This window comes from Apis laboriosa, unplaced genomic scaffold (genome assembly GCF_014066325.1).
Source record: "Apis laboriosa isolate Shangri-la unplaced genomic scaffold, ASM1406632v1 scaffold112_cov148, whole genome shotgun sequence".
NCBI lineage: Eukaryota > Metazoa > Arthropoda > Insecta > Hymenoptera > Apidae > Apis > Apis laboriosa.
Genome location: NW_025220865.1, coordinates 6,448,089 through 6,474,022, shown reverse-complemented (window position 1 = coordinate 6,474,022; position 25,934 = coordinate 6,448,089). Strand labels below are relative to the sequence as shown.

Sequence of the window (25,934 nt, the reverse complement as noted above, 5' to 3'; positions counted from 1 at the left end):
AAATATAGAAACCTGCGCTCAAACGGTATGAATGAATGAAAACGCTTATGGGCGTTCTCCCATCGAGTACAGCGTCGAGTCTCTACGCGCCTCGTTTGGAATTGATTTTCACGTGCACGGGTGCAAGTGGCACGCCGAGTTTTGTAACAAACTAGTAGTGTGTCACGAGAGTTCATAATTTGCATAATCGTGCCGCGTGAAAGATAATCGAAAAAATTCGTGGCGCAATTTAGACATCGCTATATAACGTTAAATTTAATTTGCATGATCGGTTCTTTTACATAGATCGCTTGTTATTAGCATAGAGAGGTTATTTTTTTTCGTCGAGCGATAATTAATTAATTTTATCCACGCTTTCGATATTTCTTATTGATTACATTCAAATTATTCATGTTTGAAGCATTATATTCGATCGATTCATATTATGATTATGTTATGAAAATTTAACATTTCATTATTTTAAAAAGATGTGCCGTATACAATATTTCAGATTTTTTTCGTGTACTTTGTATTTATTATCTTCGAAAAAAGAAAATTATGATTATTTTCGGATATAATATCTAATACGTATCATTGTGGAAAATAATTTCCATATAAATTATAATAATGCAGTATTTATTTGAAGTATCATATCATTATTCACCATCATATAATATTATAATAATTTTTCATCGATAGAATATAACAATTTTTTCACATTACAATTTTAATCTCTTTAGACATTGACACGTATATGTATATTTAATTTTTTTTAAGTTAAAAGTAAAAATAAAAAAAGAAAAAAAAAATTAAAATTGAAGAATTCTTCATTACAAAATCTTTTAATAATAAAAATAAAAAACACTGATTCAATAATATGAATTATAATTAATATTACTTTTAAAATTTTTTTATCAATACACCATAATGTAAAAATTCAAATATCAATTCTTACTTAATCTAACACAATTAAAATTAATCAAAGATACTATTTATAATAATTCTCTCAACAATAAACATGTTTTGTAAACATCCAGCATAAAATTAATATCATCCAAAAATTGTTATTATCAATACACAATTAAAACATTATTTATGATAATTCTCCCAACATAATGTGAGAAAATTAATATAATCAAAAGATTTATATATCAATACATCATGATGTAAAGTTAAAATTCAACAGAGATCAATTCTCACTTGATCAAAAGCAAGCTAAAACTAGTCAAAAACATAACCTATAATGAATAAATATCCATACCTTTGCAAATCACTCAAACATTCGTCACAAAAGAAAAAGATACTCTCGTATTAATCCCGAACAACAAGTCGCTTCTTCGCAACGAAGAAAAACAAATCGATTGATCAAACAAACGAAAAAACAAAAAGAAGAAGAAGAAAAGAAAAACCTACCACAGACACCGAACACGACACTTCGGTCTCAACGTAACCTCTCCTTCCTACTTGGACTTTCTACGGAAAGTCGTGGCGCCACGCGTGAAAAATTCCCTTCTGCTTTTCCCCTTCTCCCCTCTCCCTTCTCATCTCTTCCCCTTCGACGACAAAGGAAAGGAAAAATTAACCGATACGGAAGGTTGGCACGAGACACGCGAGAATACACACGAAAGAAATAATGGACGCGTGTGGATGGAACGGTGGCACGCATCAGGACCGCATCCGTCGATCCCTAAACAGAATGCAAGAACTTATCAGTCGTCTTACGAGCAGTTGCTATGCGTTATGGAAGGGGTCCCTGGAGTCACCTACTAGCTCGACCAGTCAGAAGTCAGTGTGTGTAAGCCGGCCGGTCGTGCCGGCTCCTTTTCTGTCTTTCTGCTCTTGCTGCGAGCCTTCGTTTTCCGAAAAATCGTGCCCGTTTCGGCCACGTTTTCGTCCAGCTGCAAGCCGCTTCCAACCGCCAGTGCGTGCCAAGGGTGTGGACAGCCCGAATTTCCCCTCCCTTCGCGCAGCCAAATCTGGAAGGAGGGATTTGAAGATAAAAAAAAGAGGATTTTCGATGCGAGGGAATCGCCGGTGGCCCTGTTCAAGAGGGACACCTTGTACCTTACTCTCGCGATTTTCTTCCCGCTTTTTCGCGTTGTGAATTTTTGCACTATCTCGAGGAAATTTTGAACGGAGAAAGGGAGAGAGGAAGAGACAGAGAAAGAGAGGAGAATTTTGTGGAAATTCGATCGATCGAAGAAGTCTCTCGAGGAGAGAGGAGAATCGGTTGGATGAGTTTTTGTGGAAATTTGGGATCGAAGAGGAAGAAGGATCTTGAATTTTGAAAATTTTGTGAAAATTTGATCGAAGAAGAGAGAAGAGATCGAAAGAGATTTTGAGGAGAGAATGAGAGAAGGATTTTGAAACTTGACGATTTGGTGAAAATTTCGATCGAAGAAGTGAGAAGAGGATTTTGAATATTGATAATTCTGTGAAAATTTGCTCGATCGAAAAGAATTTTGAGGAGAAGAAAGAACTTTGAATTTTGACAATCTTGTGATATATTTGTTGATTCAAAAAAGTTTTAAGAAAAGAAGAGAATTTTGAATTTTGAATTTCAACCAATTGAGAAAAGAGTGGAAGAATTTTTAAATATCGTTATTGAACTCTGATGAAGAGACGTGAAAATTTCATTGATCAAAGAAAATTTAAAAAAAAAAAAATTATATAAACATTTTGCCATTGACAGTGCTGAAACTTCGAAAAAATAATAATAATAAAAAAAAAGAGATCAGAAATATTTTTGTGCACTGTATCGAAAGTGCGGGAACTTTGAAAAAAATATGCATATCGAATTTGGACGAAGAAACGTGGAAAGTTAATCAATAAAAAAAAAAAAAAAAAAAATCTTGCAAAGAAAAGAGATTGTGGACGTTTAACCACCGACAGTGGAGGAACTTTGAACGGAGGAGAAAAGTATACTGAACTCTTAAACGTTGAGAAACGTTTGTTTCGCGATAAGAGGAGAAAGAGGAGAAAATCGAATAAAATTTTCTTCACCAATGAAAAAAGACAAAGAAAATAGAGACATATTAATGAATATAATATTAATGAATATCGTTGATGAAAAATTTTAATTAAGAATTATCTTATCTTATCTTTTAATTTTAATTGTCAGTAAAAGATCGTTCGAAAAGACGATTTCTTTTTAACATTCTCGACAATCATTCATGCATCGAGAATATGTAAATTCTACAATATATATATACGATAAAATACGTGTATAAAAAAAAAGCGACGAAAAATCGTATCAATTTCTTACAATTTTTGCAAATAAAACGTTCGTTCAAAATAATCTCAAGATTTCAACGAGTCAGAGCTGCGAGACTAAACAGAATTCGATACGAGATTAAAAGAGCTACGACATACGAACAACTTATGTTGATGCACAATAACACGAGTAATAAAATAAGGCAAAATGACGTTTTCCACACTTTTATGAACTTGAACTTTATCGATTGCACTTCTGAACGGAACGATAAACGCAATATAGTCCGAAATATAAATAAAAGGAGAGAGAAAGAAAGGGAAAGAGAAAAAAGAATGAATTTCTTCGACGATACGATACGAGAGTAACGCTAACGAATTGACGTTGTCCCTCTGAACGACGCGAGATATCGATCGAGATATATCTGCTCGAAATTACATATCGATTTGGCGCCACATTCGTCTCTCTCGAGAAACTCAAGTGCATGCATATTTGGAGAAAGGATCGTTGATCCCACTCTTTCGAAAAATGTGAGAATAAAAATGAGAAAGATTCGACGCGAAAAAAAGAATCTTCATTGAGGTATAACGAGGTTTACTTCGATCTGGTTCCCATTGATTTTGCCACGATTATGACGCACACGGAAGAAATATCGACGACTTTCGAGTCGAAAACACCGACCGAGCAAATGAATGGCCATTCAATGGTGAATACTTCTGTTTCTTAATTCGAATTACCAATAATTGTTTCTTGGAGGATACGTAAGTCGTATTTGTTAATAAAATTTTTTATCGACCTTCGACCTGTGGATACGTGATTCACAAGGGAGAAATTTTTACTTTTCTTTTTTTTACAGAGTTGTTTCTAGCTTGATGAGCTTTTAACACTTATTTATTTTAACGTGTATTTATCTTTGATTGTTGAATAATTTCTACGCGAAATCAGATTATAAATTAAAGATCTAATAGAAATAAAGAAAAATACGTATTGTTTTTAATACAAATTTAACTGTAATTTTAATGTAGCGAAGAATTAATATAATTATGATGATATATTTTAAAAACGTATCAAGTTTGATTTTTTAACTATTTAATTAATTTACTTAATTACCGAGATAATTAATTATTTCGTAGCAATACAATTTTGCTAATTTTTTTTATTTCTTTTTTTTTTTTTGATACAAGTTTTGAATTTCATAAAAAAAAAAAAAAAAAGAAAAAAAGGATTGAAGAAAGTTAGAAAATTTAATATTGTTTAAATTACAAGGTGAAAGTAAGTTGTTATCGTTAACAATGTCGATGAATATTAACATTGAGCGTGACATCTCGCTCATTTACATTGACATCCATTGACTTATCTCGGTGTATCAAAAAAGATACGTAGAAATGTAGATAAATTTATTTGTTCTGAAATTAAACGTCCATATCTACCAGCGTGTACATTTATATTTAGTTCGCTCTCCATATCGTATCGCGTATAACTTTCAGCATTTCTCCTTTCTCGTATCGTCATTTGTTTCCTTTCTCTCGTTACAATTGCCTTTAAAATTTAAATTAAAATTTACTACAAAATGCATTAATGCCTATACTATATCATACTTGATGATATATCTATATCCATGTATATCTATATGTATAATATATTTGTATCAAAGAGTTAAATATTATCGTGAAAGGTAATTTTTCTTCTCTTACTTAATTTTACTTAATTTTTATTCGCGTCGCGAAATAACGAAAAGAAAACGTATATATCATATCGATTGAGGAGAACAATTTTTATTCGTGTTTGCAGAATACATCGAAGAAAAAAGAACAAACATTTGTAACAATTTTTATTTCGCCATTATATATCACAACATTTATATCAATCACGAATTTTTATTTTTTTATTCCCCGTTAGAAGTAATCGATATCAAGACAAGAATAAAATTCGTATTTGATGATGTATCTATATCCATATATATCTATATGTATAATATATTTATATCAAGATATTATCGTGAAAGATAAAATTTTTCTTCTCTTACTTAATTTTACTTAATTTTTATTCGCATCGCGAAATAACGAAAAGAAAACGTATATAATAACGTATATATATATATCATATCGATCGAGGAGAGCAATTTTTATTCCAGAACAATCGAAGAAAAAAGAAGAAACAACATTTGCAACAATTTTTTTTAGAGAACAAAATTTTCATTTCGCCATTGTATATATCACAACACGAACAATTTTTATTTATCCCCCGTTGGAAGTAGTCGATATCGAGAGAAAATTCGTGAGCAAATCAATTTTTTTTAGAGAAGAAAATTTTCATTTCGCCATTATATATATCACAACACGAACAATTTTTATTTATCCCCCGTTAGAAGTAATCGATATCGAGTAAAATTCGTGAGCAAATCAATTTTTTTTAGAGAAGAAAATTTTCATTTCGCCATTATATATATCACAACACGAACAATTTTTATTTATCCCCCGTTAGAAGTAGTCGATATCGAGTAAAATTCGTGAGCAAATCAATTTTTTTTAGAGAACAAAATTTTCATTTCGCCATTATATATATCACAACACGAACAATTTTTATTTATCCCCCGTTAGAAGTAATCGATATCGAGTAAAATTCGTGAGCAAATCAATTTTTTTTAGAGAAGAAAATTTTCATTTCGCCATTATATATATCACAACACGAACAATTTTTATTTATCCCCCGTTAGAAGTAGTCGATATCGAGTAAAATTCGTGAGCAAATCAATTTTTTTTAGAGAAGAAAATTTTCATTTCGCCATTATATATATCACAACACGAAAAATTTTTATTTATCACCCGTTAGAAGTAGTCGATATCGAATAAAATTCGTGAGCAAATCAATTTTTTTTAGAGAACAAAATTTTCATTTCGCCATTATATATATCACAACACGAAAAATTTTTATTTATCCCCCGTTAGAAGTAGTCGATATCGAATAAAATTCGTGAGCAAATCAATTTTTTTTAGAAAAGAAAATTTTCATTTCGCCATTATATATATCACAACACGAACAATTTTTATTTATCCCCCGTTAGAAGTAATCGATATCGAGAGAAAATTCGTGAGCAAATGAATTTTTTATTATCAAAAGTCACGAGCATCGAAGGCAGAAAAAACAGAATCTCGCCCCTCCCTTCCGTTCCACTCTATTAATCCCCGTGCACAATGTGCGACCGGCTCGAGCCATAATCGATCAGCCCATAATTCAAATCAAGATCCGATTTTTCGGGGTTTTTTTCGGGGCTTTATTGTGTATCGTTGTACGCGGGTTATTCCCCTTGCTGGCCGGTCCGATGAATGAAACGAGTCACGTTTACGAACTACGTGGGACGAAGAGCGGGCCGGTAAAAAAGACGAAGGATGATCGATTCTGGTACACCTTGACACCGAAAATATCGCGAACGACGCGGCTGTCGTATTCGGTTGCAGCTCCACTCTGGATCTCGCCTCTGAACCGCATCGTCTCGAGCACGCGATAAAAGTATTTATGTGTAAAGGAGCGTGTGCAGGGAAGGAGTGACCGCGCCAGTACTACGCTCCTACGAACGAGTATCCATCGTTCGCGCAGAGTCCACTCGTAATTTCGCTTCATTCTGGTATGTAACGAGATTTTCAGTAATTTATACCGGGAAGGAATAGCGGTTACGTGATAGGTAGGAGTGAAGATTGCGAAGAGGAAGGAATTTCGAGAGTGTTTGAATTTCCGTCGAGGGAGCGAAATTTTTTTTTTTTCGATTTTTTAAGATTTTAATAATTGCGTAATATAATTTCGTAATTATATAGGGTGTATTTTAGTGTAATTTATGTATAAGATATTTATTTGAAGAAGGTTCTAATGAAGAGTTTGAACGAGTTTTGAGAAGATACTTTTTAAATTTTTGTTTTGTATTTAAAGATTTAAATTGTGTATTATTATATAGATATATTATTAGTAGATTTATTTGATCAAAAGTTTTGAAAGAAAGTTTGAAGACACTGTTTTCATTTTTTGTTTTGCATTTAAGATTTGTAAAAGAGTCGATCATTTTTTTACGTATTTTTTATCTTTCAAAAAGAAAATTTTTGTCTTGTTTACTTGATATTATGAAATTTCGATAATAAATTTTTATTTTACTTATCAATTATTTATTTCTCGTAATATAGATATTTTCTCTCTTTATATTTTTTTACATCGATACTTTTTCTCAAATATTTTTCTACAAAAATTAATAAAATTATATAATAAAAAATACTTTTTACCAAGAATAATATTCTTGGTAAATATTTGGAAAAGATTATTGCAAGCTTATTTATAATGTAATATAAATCTTTATATCTCTTGATGTTAGTTAATTGTTGTGGAGGAGACATTAAGATAACTAGAGTAACTAGATCGTTTACTCTAGTGACTTATTAGGTTACAACTGGAAAATAACATCCATATTTATTTTATCTTATACAATTATTCATATATCCAACTTCAAAATCACTTAAACTTTTTGTTAATATTCTTATCTAATCTCTTATCAAGCTTTTTTTATTCATATTCAATCGTTAATTCGATCATTCATTTTTAATTCGACAACTTGTCAAGATTTATTATTGCAAAGAAAATCAATTACAAAATTTGATCAAATCAATAATATTTACACGCAGAATTCATTTCAAAAGTCTTAAGAAAAATTCATTAAATTATCACGAAAATATTTTTCATAGCAAAAGATATTTATTTCTTTTTAAAATTTAGCATAGCATAAATATCTATAAAAAAAAACAAATGATAAAAATATTTATGTGCAGTTGCTGTTTATATAACGTATTAATTTTTACGATTGTTGTAAATCTATCGTTAATTATATAATTAATAAATTAAACCTGTGTAAACTATATATATATATATATATATATATATATATTTCCCCGACAATAATGAAGTATTCATAGAATTTTCCATATGGCAGTTAGTCATCGTGCTCCTCGACAGCTGACAATGAATGAACGAATTCTTCTTTTCTTCTCGAGCGAGCGTAGAGCACTTGGTTCGAGATAATTGTGCAGATTTATTGCCAAGCGAATGCAAGAAATACCGATAACACCGATAATTGCCTTCTCCTCACTCCAAATAGTATTATTATTACAACGATCTCGATGTGCAAAACGAATGCTAGAATTTTCTAATAATAGCTTGTCCTTTTTTTTTTTTTTCCAATATTAAGTTTCTCTAAAAATTGTATTCCCTGCACATCATCTTTTATAATAACGCTTATATTATAAAATCATACGTAAAATCATTGGATATGTTTACAAGTACATCAATCCGTTTAAATCAATCTGTTCGAATATCCGCTAAACCTAATTTATAATGTCGAAGAATATTTTCGATAAATCGTGTACGTGATTAAAGTTAAAATGATCCTTTGCCTTTGAGATTAAAATGGAGTAAGCGATACGATTCTTTTATAAGAAATGACTAACCGTTTAAAAAGAAAGATAATATTATTTAAAGAGATAAACGATTTCCAAATCTACCTTCTATATATATATATATATATATATATATATATATACATACAATTTAAGAAAAAAAATCTTTCGAATTAAAATGCTGAATATCAAAAGTCGTATGGAAATTAAAATTATTTTGCAAAGTTTATATTTAAGAATCAATTAATTCTGTTCAAAAACATTTTCCTCGTATATTTCTACATTCATTCGATATTAAATATAATTTGTAACTTAACACGAATTAACGATGAAACTACTATGATCTCAATCCCCCATTAACAAAACTATATCCATATTTTTCGTCCAAAATATTTTTCAAATATTTTTCAAAAAAATTTAGAAAAGAAATTTACAAATGCTGAATATCAAAAATCGTATGGAAATTAAAATTATTTTGCAAAGTTTATATTTAAGAATCAATTAATTCTGTTCAAAAACATTTTCCTCGTATATTTCTACATTCATTCGATATTAAATATAATTTGTAACTTAACACGAATTAACGATGAAACTACTATGATCTCAACCCCCCATTAACAAAACCATATCTATATTTTATATCGTACAAAATATTTTTCAAATATTTTTCAAAAAAATTTAGAAAAGAAATTTACAAATTTTCATTCTTCTTCGCGAATTAATAATAATAAACGCAATAAATTTATCGAGAGAGAGAGAGAGAGAGAGAGAGAGAGAGAGAGAGAGAGAGAGAGAGAGAGAGCAGATTATTGACCGTTTCACGATACAAAGCAGCTCAAGTTTCTTCATTTACGCGCGATTTAATATTGAAACGTCGTGGTCGTGGTCGTCGTGGTCGTCGTCGTTGTCGTCGTCGTCGACGTCGCCGTCGTCGTCGTCTACGACGATAACCTTGCCTGGGTCGTTCGATTGAGTTATTAATAATTTCACGTTGATTTCGTGCAAAAACAATAGCACGAGGAGACGGCCAATGTCACGGAGAAATCGGGCGCATCCCCCTTGCCACGAGTTGGGTACTTGCCTCCTCCTCCTCCTCCTCCTCCTGCTCCTCCTCCTTCGTGAAATCACGCGGTGACAAAACGACGCGGCATTGCTTCATTCATCGTCCTTGCATTCTTTATGAATACAAATCTTCTTGGTAAAACAGTGCCTTCTTATGCATCGTCTTATGGTCGTATTTTTTTTTTTTTTTTTTTTTTTTTTTTCCCTCTTTTTCATTCCTTCGACTCGGCGATACGTCTCTTTTACGTAACGAAATTCACAAGGATGGAACGTGGAACGCATTTCCTTTGCGAAATTGTTTATCTTGAATCGGTCCATCTTTTTTTTTTGTGTTTTTTTTTTTCTTTTCTTACGTTGAAAAATTTAGCCATCTTGCGTATTATCTTATTATTAAAATTGTACGATTTGGGGAAAGATTGGAGAAGATGGAATATATTTTAAATTAGTCCATCTTTTTTTTTTTTTTTTTTTTTTTTTTTTGTTTTCTTTCCTCGTCGAGAAATTTAGTTATCTCGCGTTTTTGAAATATAATTTCGAGCGTATTTTGGATGATTGGATAATTGGAGAAAGATGGAAGATGGAATATATTTTAAATTAGTCCATCTTTTAGTTATTTTGCGATTGCGATTGTAGAAAAATAGAACGTAGAACGTCTTTTGCTTTTGTATATGAATGTATTTTTGTGTAAAATTGTTTGTTTTAAATTGTTAATAATTTTTTTTCTTACAATAAAGAATTTAATTAAGTATTTAAATATTATTTAAGAGGAATGTGGTTATCAGCTTCTTCAATTCTAATTCAGTCATATTTCTTACTTTTTCTCCGTTGATTCTTTTCTTCTTTTTTAAGAATTATCAGTAGGTTGTTAAGATGTCTCTCGTCGTTTCGAAAAAAATATTTAATATTTGCGACCTTCTTCATTATCATGCTGGAAGTAATGTTTCATTTTACGTAACGTGGAATCAAATTATTCATAACTATCTTTGAAAATATTTTTTTTTTAATTATCCAAAACGGATATCTCATTAGCGATTAATTTAATTATCGATTGTGTTGACGTAGTATATGAATTTTTATTGCTAATTGTTTCAAATTTTGATTTGTTTCGAATAAAATTTTTTAAAAAAATTTAAGCTAATAAAATTTGTCAAAAAAGTAACTCTTTATTTGTATTATTTTATTACACTTTCGACTTATCTTCAAGTCAGGAATTACTTCCTTTTTATCACGATTTTATATAAATTTATTTGGTAAATAAGTTATGTGAATATAAAATCAATGTTAATCTCTGATTTATATCAATATCCGGGTATCATTTACTTAAGATTAAATTTAAAATTTGTTATCTTCTTTAAATATTATATATAAAAAATATTCAAAATTGTATCATTATTACTTTTCTATTATTTATTTCTATAAATTTATATCTCAAAATTTACAATTTTATTATTAGATTTATTTTTTATCGAAATAAAAAAATTGGGTATAAACATAAGCATTAAATTAATTTAAACATATAGCCAATTGATATATCTGTTGTCGATTTAGATCTCAAGATTATATTTTTATTTCCACTTCAATTAAAATAAAAAATATATTAAATAATATAAAAAAGTAGTAAAAAAGAAAAAAACAAATCATAATTTTTCATTACTTGCGCCACGACAAAAATTTTCTATCAGAAATGAAGAGATCAAGAGTACTCGAATACAGCTGCTTAAAGTCGAAAGTCCCGCGAATCTTCATAAATTTCGCGCATGCGTCGACACTTTTTATTATGATTGCAAACGACATTGAATCATATGCGCGTCGCAGATGTTCCGACGACGAAACGCATTAGAATACACGCGTTTATTACCCTCTTTAAACACACATCTCTTTGTCGAAACATGTTTACACGAATGTATAACGAGTTTGATAGTTAACTGTGCACGATTTAACGAATGTTTTGTGACGAATATTTTTAGCTATGTATATGATGATAATAATACATAATATGTTTATAACGCGATATGGAAGGTCAGTAAATATGCTTGCAAAGTGCTCGTTACAGTGAAACAATGTTGTTTGGATCATCTGTTATATGTTACTTATTGCTGAACCGAAAAAAATTTGGAATAAGTTAAAATAAATATATTGAGAGATTAAATGTTTCCATAAGCAAATATTAATTGAAGATAATGCCTGAATCATAAACTGATTTTAAATACTTACTATTTATATTCGAATTTGATTTGTAAATAAAATATTTACAAATTGTATTTGTTTAGTTGAAATATAATAATAATCAAATAAATTCGAGAAATAGTAATTAGTAATTGTAATTGTAATTTTCAATGAAATATTCATTTCAAAATAATATTTGCACGAATTGATAAATATTAAAAATAAATATTAGAAGGAGAACAGAAAATTCCAAAAATAATTTATTATATAAAATCATTAATGAAACTGGTAAGTGGAATATTAATATAAATATTATCTTAATTAAATTAATATAATATTATCGAGAATGAGAAGAAAGAAATGAAAAAAATGCGTTTATCAGGAAAAATCGATATTCAGGTATGGTTACTATCACTCGAAGAATATAAGATTTCGTTTAAATAATCAACCTTTATCGATCTTCATACCTTTACGTCCACTTGCGAAATAAATAACACCATTTAATTATGTCATCTTGCATACTTTTGCGCCAAGCACTTTTCCAGCTTTAATTTAATTTACGATCAATTCGCAGTGATCACATCCCATATCGTGCTATTTAAATTATGACAATACTTAGATACGAAAATACTTATCATGCTAAAAGATACGGTATCTAAACACAAATACTACGCATGTTACGCGTGATTTATAACGCTAAAATATTAACATTCGAGAACTCGGAACGAGTGAAAGCATTTTATCATCTGATAAGGGGTAAGCAATTTTCGTATTATTTTTTTTTTTTTTTTCCTTCGATACAAGATTCAGATATATCCAGTAGGATATATAAAACAAGGAGTTCTGCGAAGAATTCAGGCCACGGTGGATAAGATCGAAAAATTATAAGTTAGGTTTATTAGACCCGAGACAACTTTCTCACAGGTTTAAGAGTCGCATGGTGCATGAACTTTAACGTTAAGTTCAACACATTTCTTGCAAACTCGAAAGATGTACGCTCATTACGCTCATCTTACAAAACAAATACGAGCCAACTAAATTTCTAACCTTACTTGACTATATTGGTGTTTAAATGGCGCGGGAAACGGCACAGTCACTTTCTTCTCCAGCCAATCGGTTTTTTTCGATGGATTTTTAGACCGGATTAGAGATTAGAGAGATTGCCGTTAAGTAAGAGCTTTATCCGTTGGACAGTTTTATTTTATTTTATTTTTTTTTTTTTTCAATTATTTTATGTTCGAGTAAAACGTGAAGGAATTTTTGATTAATATTAATTCTTGTTAAATAAATTTTACAATAATAATATGTTATTCTATTTATTATAATGTTATTTATATTTAAGAAAAATACGAAAGAATTTTTATATTTTATATTAATTAAAGTTAAATTTAAATTGGAAATAATATATTCTTGGAAAAATAATGAGTTTCACTTTAGTAATTACTATTTTAAAAAACGCTCAAGTGATAAAATTACTATTAACAATATGATTATGTTTTTATTAGAATAGAAATTTAATTATATATACATCTATTATTCCTATCGAATTAATATTTTAATTATAATAGTTACAGCATATTTAAGAATAGGTTTCCACAAGGCAATTAAATAGAGGAATAAAAAATTTCGAAGCATATATTAGAAATAACATCATCGATAAATTTATTAGAAATAAATTTAGAAAAAAAATTTAAACATATTAACTACATCATTATACGAACTTCAATTCCGTTTAATAAAATTCTATACAAATTACAGTTAGTCATAAAAGTTTTCATATATCGTATACGCAAATTCAATTAATAAATTAATAAATTGTGTTATTAAAACCAAAGAAAATTCTATTTTGAATTTTTTCTGTTTATGAAATTTATTGTGAATATGATAGACTATTATATACTAGTTATATATGGAATAATTTTTTTATTAATTAGAAATATCATTTCGAAGAGATGAAAACAATTCTTCAAGTATTATTTCTATTTTTTTAAATGTAATGAACAGAACAAAATTTTAAACAAATATTAAGAAAATATTCAGATTTTAGTGTTCCATTATCCTGTACTTGAAGAATAAAGAAGGAAAGATCAAAAATGAAAAAAATTTAATCGCATTCAAACAGATTTTTCGAAAAATAAATTGCTTATTACAAAATTATAAAATAATTCAAAATTTTCATTATAAAATTTTCTTATAAGATATACGATATATTTTCACGGTTGACTGTACTTTTCAACCAAGCACCAATCATAATTGCATGTAAAAATTCATGGAATGCATGTAAATATTCTCTACTAAAGGTCCATTGACGATTCTTGTACAGCGAACAGGAAGTGTACGTACAACGACGAAAAGAGTACTTGGAGTGAAAAGTGTCACGGGCGTAGAAACGACACTCGACTCGGCCGATAGAAAAGAAACGATGCACTTCGGTGGACGCATCTAACGGTAACCGCTTCCTTTTACGAGATTAACGATCGCGATCCTGTCGTTTTATTATCGAAAATCCAGCGGTGCAGCGCATCGCATCGAGTCACGCCGGATATGGCGATCTAATCTTCGAGAAGACGTACGGCCGCCGGATTTATTCGTGGTACAGCTTTTATCCTCGTTCAACCGGTGACCGTGAGACGTTAAGTCGCCTTTTATAAGTCGTGCCAAACTCCTTTGTCGCTATAGTTCAGAGGACCAAACCTAACCTAACAAAATTGATGTAGGTTTGTCGAAGTTATTAAAAATAAACAGTTTCTAAATAGTTTTTATTATATTTCGTATTTAGTTTTATTTATATTTTTATTTATAATTTTATTTATATAAGGTATCTGTATTATTAACAAGCATTTCGTAGATTTTAATTATATCATATATGGATACGTACCAACGAAGATTGAATGATTGAATTTATTCAATCATATAGTCAAAAATATTTTCATTAATTTGCTATGTTGAGGAAAACCCAATCTATATTATGTAAGATTTGCATCGAGGTGACTTAACTAATATTGAATTTCTGAAATAAGGAAGATGAGATTTTTTTACTTCTTACTATATTGTTGCAAGATTTATGCGATTAAAATATCAAATAATATCGTTTATATTTAGTATCAAACGTGTTAATTTCAATTTATATTATTTTAAATAATTTGTATATCATACTGATTCCATTATATTATAATTCTATTCCATTATAAATATTATAACAATGTTATACCGTGTAATATAAAGAGACACAAAATAGAAAGTAACTAGGCTCAAGTAGAAAAGGATCGTCTGTTGTCAGACATAGCTTATTTCACCCAAGTTACTAACAAGCGTTCTTCTGCTCGCGGATACACACCCCTTTTGTAGCCGTTTCGCAGACGAGGAAAAAAAAAAGGTATACCGACACACCACGAAGAGCGGAGAGAAAGAGATTTATCAGCGAACCAACGCGAGACTAGGTATCCGATAGACGTGTAGATAGGCCGTTGTTTAAATAAATTACCCTCGAAAGGCTTGGCTGCCCTCTACATTCCTCTCCGCGAGCCGCTTAGCCTTTAGGTTACTTGCCGTGTAATACCTGTTGCTACACACCCTTTCGTGTTTCTCGTGGTTTGATCCAGTTTTAAACTGTCGTTGTTCCTCATCCTTATTTTATCTCGATGCTTCTTGTGAGTAATTGGAATTATCTTCTTATTTATTTCGCGTGGAATGTTGGTTTATCGGATTATGTTTGTAATAGATTAGTTAGTTTTGAGGTTAGTTTTTTATGGTATTTGTTTTACTTTGTGAATTGATCAATATTATATTATTATTGATATTATTGATATTGATATTATTGTCTGGTAATAGTGAGTACATGTTAAACCTGATAATGACTTATATTAATATTATGCAATAAGAATTGACTAAGTTTAAATTGCTTTAGCAAATTTTGAAGTTAGTTTTATAATATTTGTTTTGTGCTGAATTAGTCAATAAACATAGATAATGTATCTTAAATTTTGAAGTTAATTTTGTGATAGTTTATTATTTTGTATTGTGAATTAAACAGTGAATATTATATGTGGATAATGTGGATATGTGAATATGTGGAATACATATTTTGATTCTTATATTGATTCACATTAATATATTATGGATTAAAAATTAGTTAGGTTAATAGTATTGAAGTTTTTGTACTTTGAATTGATCAATAAATATTATCTATGGATAATAAATATATATATTTTGAACATTGATAACCAATTATGCATTGAGAATTTAACTTAGCTTTTGAAGTTTTATAATATTTATTTTGTGTTATGAATTCAATAAATATTGTCTCTAAATAACGAATACATGTCTTAAATTTATGCTGGTATGAATCAACTTATATTAATGCATTAAAAATTGGCTAAGTTAAATAATTTTGAGATTAGTTTTTTAGTATTTGTTTTATGAATTAATCAATAAATATTATTTGTAAACACTAAATCTCACAATAACTTATATTAATGTATTATATATTAAAAATTATATCATTATAAAATGTTATTGTATCATTAAAAAAATATTATTAATTGTTATTTATAAGTTAAAAAATATTATTTGTATTAAAAAAAAGTTTCAGAACACCAATTAATTTTCTCTATTTATTAATTTTGAAAATCAATCATATAAAAATTAAAATAATAATTTTCTGTATGATAAAATAAGAATTATAATTGATTAGATCATTGTATCTCTGATTAGAATTGAAGAATTATAATTGATTAGTATAATATGAATGATCGATTTTGAAATTTCTTGAAAAGTTTCAAGAATAAAAAGTTTTATTCTATATTTTCGACTTATAACTTTCTCAATTTTTTAATTATTTATTTATTAATTATTTAATTATTTATTAAAATAAAATAATATATATTAATATCTTCATATTTAGTAAAATTTTCATTAAATTTTTGCGAATATTGACTCGTTATAACAAAATGTATCATAAGCGTATCATAACCTCAAAAATTCAGAAAAATTTGCAAAGTGTATTTCATTCATATTTCTTAATTATAACTCTATGATAAACGAATTTTGTTCTCCACCCCGCGTTTATCCACTAGTGTCATTGTGCCAAACATTCATCATTTTTTTTTTTCTCCATTTCAATTAATGTAGCATTTTTCGAAAGGCCTTGCGCGAGGGGTTATCATGGCGTGATTTGTAATAAACTACTTTCGATTGGTTACGTACGACCGACTATATTTATTTTCTTCGTAATTAACACGTTAATTAAGACTCGTTCTTCTCGAAGAAGGTCGATATGCAGAACTTGATAAGTATATTTTTATGTAATTGAAATCATATGAATATTTAATATTATGTGAAAATAAGTATGTCGATCACTCTGCTTTTTAGAATTAAATTATTTCAAATTATTTATTTTTATACTATATGTTTCCAATGTATATTCAAAGTATAATTTAATGTTTTTCCTATCGATAGAAGTTTGCTTTATAAATAAAATATTGAAGTAATCTCGAGTGAAGATAAAAAATCATTTATGAGCTTCAATTATTATATATTTCGGAATAGTTAGAAATTATTTAAAAAATTAATTACTTGTGATTAAAAAGAATTAGAATTTAACTTATTAAATAGAATTAATGTAATTTAATTTAAATATAATTAAAATTTCTTTCTTTATTTCTACAAAAATAAATATTAATCATTACTAATACGATATTTATTCTAGTTCAATTTATGCCATCAAAAAATAAGGATCAATGTGAGAAAATTTCCAAACCTGATCGGTCGAAAGCTATCTCGCCAATAAAAAGTTATTCTATTTTACTATTATTCACAGACACTTGCCAATTTTTATTTCTTGCATAACGTTCTAAATGATTTGTGTTACAAATACAAAAGACAATTCTTCTCGAGTTCTCAGCCTTGTGTTATTTTTAATTAATCAGACTAAGTCAAGGTGTAACTAATAGTCGAAATGAATAGTCATTGAAAAAGTAGTAGAAATAGTAGTTTTAATTTTCATTTATGCACTTTTTTCAGTGATATTGACAATTCATCATAATATTTTCTTGAAAATATGTATTTTTAAATTTAATTTGAATTACGATTACTTTCATATTTTTTTAAGAAGAATTCAGAAATACGTAGAAAAGAATAATTTCATTAAAAAAGAACTAAAGGTGACTCTGTAAATATTCGAATTGTTAAATAAACATAACCTATGTAACCAGATCATGCATTATTCAACTTACCAACTTCAATTTGCTTAATGAAATTTTATTCTAATTTTATTTTAATTTTCTGCATAGAAATATAGAACACCTTGTATATTGAAACTAGACATTTCCATCTATCCGAACGAACAAGACGAATTCTATTTCAGATTCGCTTGGACGGATCGGATTACCCGCGCCATTCGATATTTTAATAGTTACGTCGATAGTACAGCGCATCGATTATCTAACCCATATCCTTATAAAAATTAGCCGTGGCTTGGCAAACGCAATATAATCCCCGCGATCTCGGCCGTGGCGATGCGTTATTGCGTGATAACTTGTGTCGAATGGCAAATGTTTGATTCACACCTGTGTCTCCTTCTCGTTTACATGAATATAAAATGTGTACATGTTGATGTTAAAAATTATCGAGATATGTTTGTTTTATGATTATGATTAACTAGTCACATTTTTTCAACTTTCCTCGGTTTTTTGTATAATTATTAACACTTTGTTAGGTTAAGTAAGATTAGGTTAGGTTACGTTACGATAAATTGTTTAATTTTAATTTTTTGATAATTGAACACTCGAAATAGAAATTTTTTGCAATCTATTTTAACATTTAATTTTTAATGATAATCATTCATTTGAAACTATTTATATTAATTTGCACCGATAATAATTCATACAAAAATATGTTAAATTATTTAATTTCGATTTTCGTTCTTCGATGATTAAATATTCGAACCTATAATTTTCATTAGTTTTTAATTTCAAACTATGTTATATTGATTTACATCAATGACAATTTATTAAATTTAAAGAAGATAAATCTAAAATTGAATGAATTATATCTGTACAATCACTCGATGGTTAGGTTACTGAATTTTCAGCGATTGTTTCCCAGCTTGTAATTCAGCTCATCTTATGTGCCATCATTTACCTTGAAAATATATTTCCTGCGTATATCTTTCGGTTTCTTGAACATTGAAGTCCGGTTTTGTGTAAATTTTAGTATTTTATCTCTTTTGTAACCATAAAACATGTACTTTCATGCTTCATAGACTTTTGTTATATACTTCAATGAATTTTTATGCTCGAATTTTTTTTTCTTTTTATATTATTTAGGAGACTTAAAATCTAGTTGAATGTTAACTAGTTGTCATAAATTTTAATATTATTAAACTTTATAGAATAGAATTTTTGATGAATTTCAATGATTTTCAAAGTTACTATTATTTTATTCTAAACATTACATCAGCGTGTATCACTGTGTAGAGATACGATAGAAAAATAGAAACTAGAATCAAGTAGAAAAGGATCGTCTGTTGTCAGACATAGTCGTACATATATATATATATATACATATAATAACACGACTTATCAATAATTTTATATATTATTGTATTATACTTTATTATAATTATATATTCTCTTATAAATTAAATTATTCTTTATAAAAAATTTAATAATAAATAATTAAAATTTTCAAATAAAATTAATATAATGGAATCTCTATATTCGTCCTGAAAAATCTGTTTTTTTCAATAAGAATTAAAAAAAGAAATTAAAAAATAAAAAATAATAAAAAATAAAAAATAATTAGTTTCCAATTTTAAATCAATATTGAAATGCTTAAATATAATATAATTATAAATAGAAATGTAACTTTTAACATAGGCAGAAAATAAATTTTACTAAAATTTTACTTAAAATTAAAAATTCCAGAGATTTTAAAGATAATGTATTTATTATTTTTTACAATGATTCAATTACATTAATACAGTTTCTCAATCTACAATTTATATTTAACATATAACATTTCACCAAATGTTCAAAATTTGAAAAAAAAAAGAAAAAATTAACTAGAGCTAAAATATTAATCATAGAGTTCTCCAAAAAGTTATCCATCGCTTTGTTATTTTATCTCGAATAGACATAATAAATCGCGCGTACGAGTAATCGCAGCTGGCACAGAAGTGTTTTGTCTGAAAGCATTAATGACTCGTTGCAACCCCAGAGATACCGAGGCACGTTTTCACCATGTGCCTTCCCGCTTCATCCCAATCTATTCGTTCGTAATAAGACGTGGAAATACCGGTTGACTCTTATTATTAACCCTTTCCGCGACCGGTTGCTCACCTCCTAGCGAATTTCACCTAACCAACTCGCAATTACGCGGTCGCGTATTATCTTTCAGACCACGATGATAGAGTCGCTCTTTGTGCGGAAAACCTTGACAAAATTCTACGGAACTGACGACTATAATTATATTTTTCTTTTCTTTTTTTTTTGCAGTTTCGTTTTCTTCGGTTATTTGTTTCTTGATATGTTTGATTAATTTTAATATCAAAGATTCGCATTGCCTTTCAGATCAAGATGATAGAATCACTCTTTCTGCAGAGAAAATTCTACAGAATCAATAAGTATAATTATATTTTTCTTTTTTTGTTGTAGTTTGGTTTTCTTCGATTATTTGTTTCTTGATGTGTTTGATTAATTTTAATATCAAAGATTCGCATTGCATTCAAATCATGATAATAAAGTTGCTCTTTATGCGGAGAACCTTGATAAAATTCTAAAGAAGAAATTCTAAGTGTAATTATATTTTTTTTTTCTTTTTTTTATATTTTATTTGCCTTTCTTCGATTATTCTTTTTCTCGACATGTTTGATTAATTTTAATGTCAAAGTTTCATATCAGTTATTATTGAATATTATATGTGAAAAGAGATTGCGATGGAGATATAACTGGATAGAGAATGATGTATGCATCATAATATTTTAGAAATGGAAATTTTATACTGGATATCTTACCTGATTTTGATATCTTGATTTTCTTATTTTTATCATTATTCGATAGGGAGAAATGTTTTACATGAAAATTAAATAGTATCATTATTTTTAATTTGTTTATCTTGAATAAAAATATAATCAATTGAATGTCACCTTTTTGTCTTTTTCTAAATGGATATATATATACTTAGTATCTTTATGTCGTTCAATATAAATTAAAACTCAGTTTACATTTATTATGTAATTTTTATTTTTAGCAACCTGTAATGAGAAAATTAAAATTGTTATTTAAAGATTTAATTATTATTATGTTATTTAATAATTATTATGTATCTTTTCACTAAATTTGAAAAATCAAAGACAATCTTTTTTCACTTTTCTTTTCACAATTATTCAAGTTTTTTTTTTCTCACTCTATTTATATTTATACTGTGTAAAATATATATTCAAACATTTTTACACTAAATACCAATTAAATTTTATCCAATTGAGAAATTCGAATTCATCCGGCAAATTCATTTTAACAGATGACTATCTAGTTTCAATAGATAAATGATATTTTCTCCATTTGATTAATCTTGTTGCACGTATACCATTCAAACTTAATTTAGAAAAAAGAAAGAGGTAATTGCAGAGATGTGATGAACTGGTTTCGATAATAAATTTTCGTTTACGTAAATCGTGACTCATATATAGCGATAACTCGTATATGCAAATCACTCGAATAAATGATAAACATTATAGCATACTTGCCTCCTTATTAAATACATATACAGATTCGTATCTTCTATTCTTGCACGAGACTTTTATTATCTTGTTATTCGTCTAGATGCGTGCTTCGATAAATGTGATTTATTCGTGCAAATTAATTTTTGAGAAAGAAAAGAAAGATATAAAATTAATTATTATATTTTGTGTAACGTTAATTAAGTTGTTAATACCTTAATATCGCCATTTTGTACCACGTGATCGTGTGAATATAGGTGAAAGAAAGCATATAAATGAATAACTCGATCGATAAATTATATCGATATTTTTATTATTATAAGAAATAATCTGAAGTAAGATTGAATGTTATTGTAATAGAATCTTAGATTCGTGACATAATTTATTGAAAAGGAAATAAACTTCTTCTCTAATTCTTATTTTGCAAGTTTGTAAACTTTGAGTTCGAGTTAACCTAAAATTCAAATTTCCATCCATTTTTAATATTTTATCCAAAATTTGAAAGAACACTTTCCATATACACTAAATAGCTCTTGAAACTATTTTTATAGATGTAAAAAATTTCACTCTCAACACATTAAAAATTTGAAAAAAATAAAATATTGAAAATTAATTCTGAAAAATTCTATTCTAAAATACAATTGCATTCTAAGAAAAATATTTACAGACATGAATCTTGATACAATTGTTCACAGTACGATTTGTCTTAACTTCTGCATTAATCTTCTTGACTATCCACTATTTTTACAAATCGATCGATCAATGATGGATAGAATAAATTTTATCTACCGAAAATTATTAAAAAATTAATATTTATTAATATTATTTAAAAATTAATTATAATATCCAATAAATTTTATTATTGACATAATAAAGATTAATAAAAATATTTTTTTTATTAACATATATATATATATATATATATAAATTTTCTTGGAAAAATCAGAAAATTAAGACAAAATTGCAAACAACATTCGTAAATTGGTCAGCAATCATGAATCACTTTAAAACGACAGTAGAAACGACACAGACCGCAAACGTGGTTAAATAATCTTCGAAACGAAGAACCATTGAAATTATATCTAAACACATTGAATCGAGACTCGTATTAATCCCCTCGTTCCACTCGTCGTTTCCTGTTTCGTTATCAGTTTTTCTCCGCGCAATCCTCGGAGCACAAGCGCACTGGAGAGAGATCCAGTGTCGCGGGTCGCAGGATCATTTGCCATTAATCTAATGATATCTGCCGCGATTACTCCGTTAAGATTCGTTGGTGGCACGGAGAGATTTATCCAATGGGCCGTTCGAATAAATTTTCTCATCGCTCGTTCTTTCTCCACCGGAGTTAGAACGATTATATCTGCGTCTCGTAAGTCTCTTGTTAAATGGAAGAAGGATATTAATCCTCGTTACAGAGGGAGCCTCGCGTGAGCCAACCGAGTCGCGCAATCGTTTAAAGGCCGGTTCGCACGGGCAAACAATCGGGCATCAAGATTCGTGTCTTATGTACTGGTACTCTATATACTCTCTTCTTAGAATACGAATGTATTTTAGAATAGAATTCTTTGGAATTAATTTTCGATATTTTATTTTTTTCAAATTTTTAGCGTTTTAAGAATAAAAGTTTTTACTTTATCCATAAAAATAATAAATCTTTTTTCAAATTTCGAATTTGAAAAAATTATTTTTATTGGAATCGTTTCTTATTAATAGATAGATGTTGAAAATAAAGATTGAAAAATACTTACGAGAATAATTCGTAGATTTTCTTTCAAATTTTTGAAAATTTTTTGTTAGAATTGTTTTTTATTAGTAGACACTGTGTTGAGAATAGAAATTATGAAAAATAAAGAAAATATCTTCTTTTTAAAATTATTAAAAATGTCAAATTTTTTAGAATTATTCTCGAGAATCATTTCTTATTAATAGACACTGCGTTGGTTATTTTAACATAGTCACTCTCAATACAGTGTCAAATTTGTGAAAAATACTTCCGAAAATAATTCATAGGCTTTTTTTCAAATAGATTCACATTTTTTTCAGAACATTATCAATGGTAAAAATACTGCTATAAAAAATTAATTAGTCTAAAAAATAATTCTCGAAGAGTTTCACGAATTTTATTCTCAAACTACGCACTATTCATACATAACCTGCAAAGACTGGCATAAATCCGTAGATAAATATTGGCGAGGATTTTGTCTTTGTTGAAATAGAATCGGAACTTCCACATTTTTTTTATTGTTTAAGTAGGAATATTAATGAGGAATTAAAAAATATCTTGGCATAGAGAATCTCTCATATTTCTCTCATATTTCTTCTATTTACAAAATTATCTGTATATAATCTTCTTTCATAATACTTCACTAAAAAAAAAAAAAGAATTTGTCAATTTATCACTTCAATAAATTATTTAAGTAATTACAATTATTCAAAGCATTAAGTTAACTGTAGAACCGAATAATCATAGTTATGACCGAAGAAAAAGTAATATACATAGTAACTCTCAACGATAAATAATTATTCGAGCATTTAAACTTATTAATATATATTATAACTATATTTGAAATTTTAATAATTCGAAAATAATTAATTTGTCAACTCTACTGTTACTCTGTGAAATGGTCTTAATGCTGTGAATATTCGAAAATCGATACGTGTTTATTATTGAAACGGTAATACGCGTAAGAATGCGTGACCGTGAATTTTCTCCTCATTCTTCCATTGAGCATCGATGGCAATTATTGGCGGTAGACAAGTTCCATGTTCGTTGGCCATATTTTCTTAATTTTTGTTTCCCGATTTTACAATTTGCGATCCGCGAGAACGGGTTCAATGAGATGCAAATTGAAGAGACGCGCTCGATTACGTTTTATTCATTTAGCCGGAGGTTTGTCCAGTGACAGATGCTATGCACGAAAATTGTAGGATATAGGATATGCAAATCATGGTATACGCACAGAATATACGTACATAATATTGTATTGAATGGAAATTTTTTTTAATTAAGATAATTTTTATATTGGATAATTTTGCCATCTCAGTTTTTGCATAAGTTTTTTTTTTCGAGAAAAATATTCGTGATTATTCCATTATTGTTGCAGCGTTAATTAATATTTTATATTATTTTTTCGTATTATTATTATTATTTTCGTATATTATTTGCAAATCAATATGAAAAATCTTGTTTCAAAAGCTACAGAGTCTATATATATAATTGTAAATATGAATTTCCAGGAAGACAAGTAATTCATAATTACTATGGCAACTATAAAATCAAATATTATCGTAATATGTTTAATCTTCTTAATACTGGAATCGTAATCTGATGTTAAATGTCGAGTGAAGTACAATTGTATCTCAACGTTCTTCAATTGTTACTAAACATAAGTATTAGATGAGAGAATAAATATGTTACATCATACTACGATCATAAATTTAGAAAGGTTTAGAAATGCCTTGGATACTGATTACATTATGCACAAGACTCGCGACTTTCTATCTTTACTACTTGTACAGAGGAAACATCGAATTCAGATTCTTGTATTTCTTTTATTCCATTCAAAAGAAAAATTTAAATAGCTAACATTTAAATTTCAAAACAAAAAAAGCAATATAACCTAATTATTCTAATTTCTAAAAAATTCTAATTTCTAAAAAAATTAAAAAATTTCTAAAAGATATAAAATTATTCCAAGAAATATAATTCTTAAGAACTAAATAATCGAAAATTTTTAAATTCGAAAAGAAAAATCATAAAAATTTATTTTTAAATATCTGTATTTTACTCGATATTATAAAATTTAATATTTTGTATTATATTTCTATTATATGTATAAAAATCTCTTTTTTTAACTTAACTTAACCTAACCTAACTTAACCTAAGAAGCACCAATAAAAGAAACCATTGAGTATATGCATGACCATTAGCCATTACCGAGAAAGCAAACAATTGGCAATTATTTCTGCAAATGCGAAGGCAAAGTCTTTCAGTGATTATTTTCACGGGATTCAAGTGGATGAATGTCAAACAATGACGAGAGGCGGAAATGCAATAAGTTCCATCGGCATTGCACGCCGCCACTGAATGCCAACCGTGCTGTTTCTAAGACAGCAGAGAAAGTCGGTGACAAGTTCTGCCACTGAGTTATTTTTAAAACCATCGCGGGTTATTGCAACACCGAGACCATTTTACCGATCGATGAATTAATCAAGCCCACCTATCTCTATCATTCATTTCGTTGATTCACTCTACACAGAAAAAGAATTATCTTTCGATAAACATTTCTCTGTAATTCATCCTTTGTCGTTTCACTGATACGTTTCTTCTAACTATTCGCAATTTTAAAATTTATTTTTGGTTAAT

The 25,934-nt window shown here is 28.2% G+C and overlaps 1 protein-coding gene and 1 long non-coding RNA gene across 5 annotated transcripts in view; one reads left to right on the top strand and one right to left on the bottom strand.

Annotated features, from left to right (window-relative positions):
- The window catches only part of LOC122715428 (glycogen-binding subunit 76A), a 74,091-nt gene that overhangs the window by 22,980 nt on the left and 25,177 nt on the right, over positions 1 to 25,934 (top strand). Inside the window, exon 1 of one of the 4 annotated variants that reach the window (XM_043937655.1) lies at positions 3,770 to 3,896. The exons of the other annotated variants lie outside the window; for them this stretch is intronic. Within the exon in view, the coding sequence (XP_043793590.1) occupies positions 3,822 to 3,896 (75 nt within the window). The 5' untranslated portion in view covers positions 3,770 to 3,821. Of the gene's footprint in view, positions 1 to 3,769; positions 3,897 to 25,934 lie in introns of those variants that run through there. 4 annotated transcript variants of the gene reach the window in all.
- LOC122715566 lies at positions 20,485 to 20,925 on the bottom strand. The gene is made up of 2 exons (XR_006346864.1): positions 20,864 to 20,925; positions 20,485 to 20,625 (listed from the first exon to the last, which is right to left on the bottom strand). It is a non-coding gene; the product is annotated as an uncharacterized LOC122715566 (long non-coding RNA).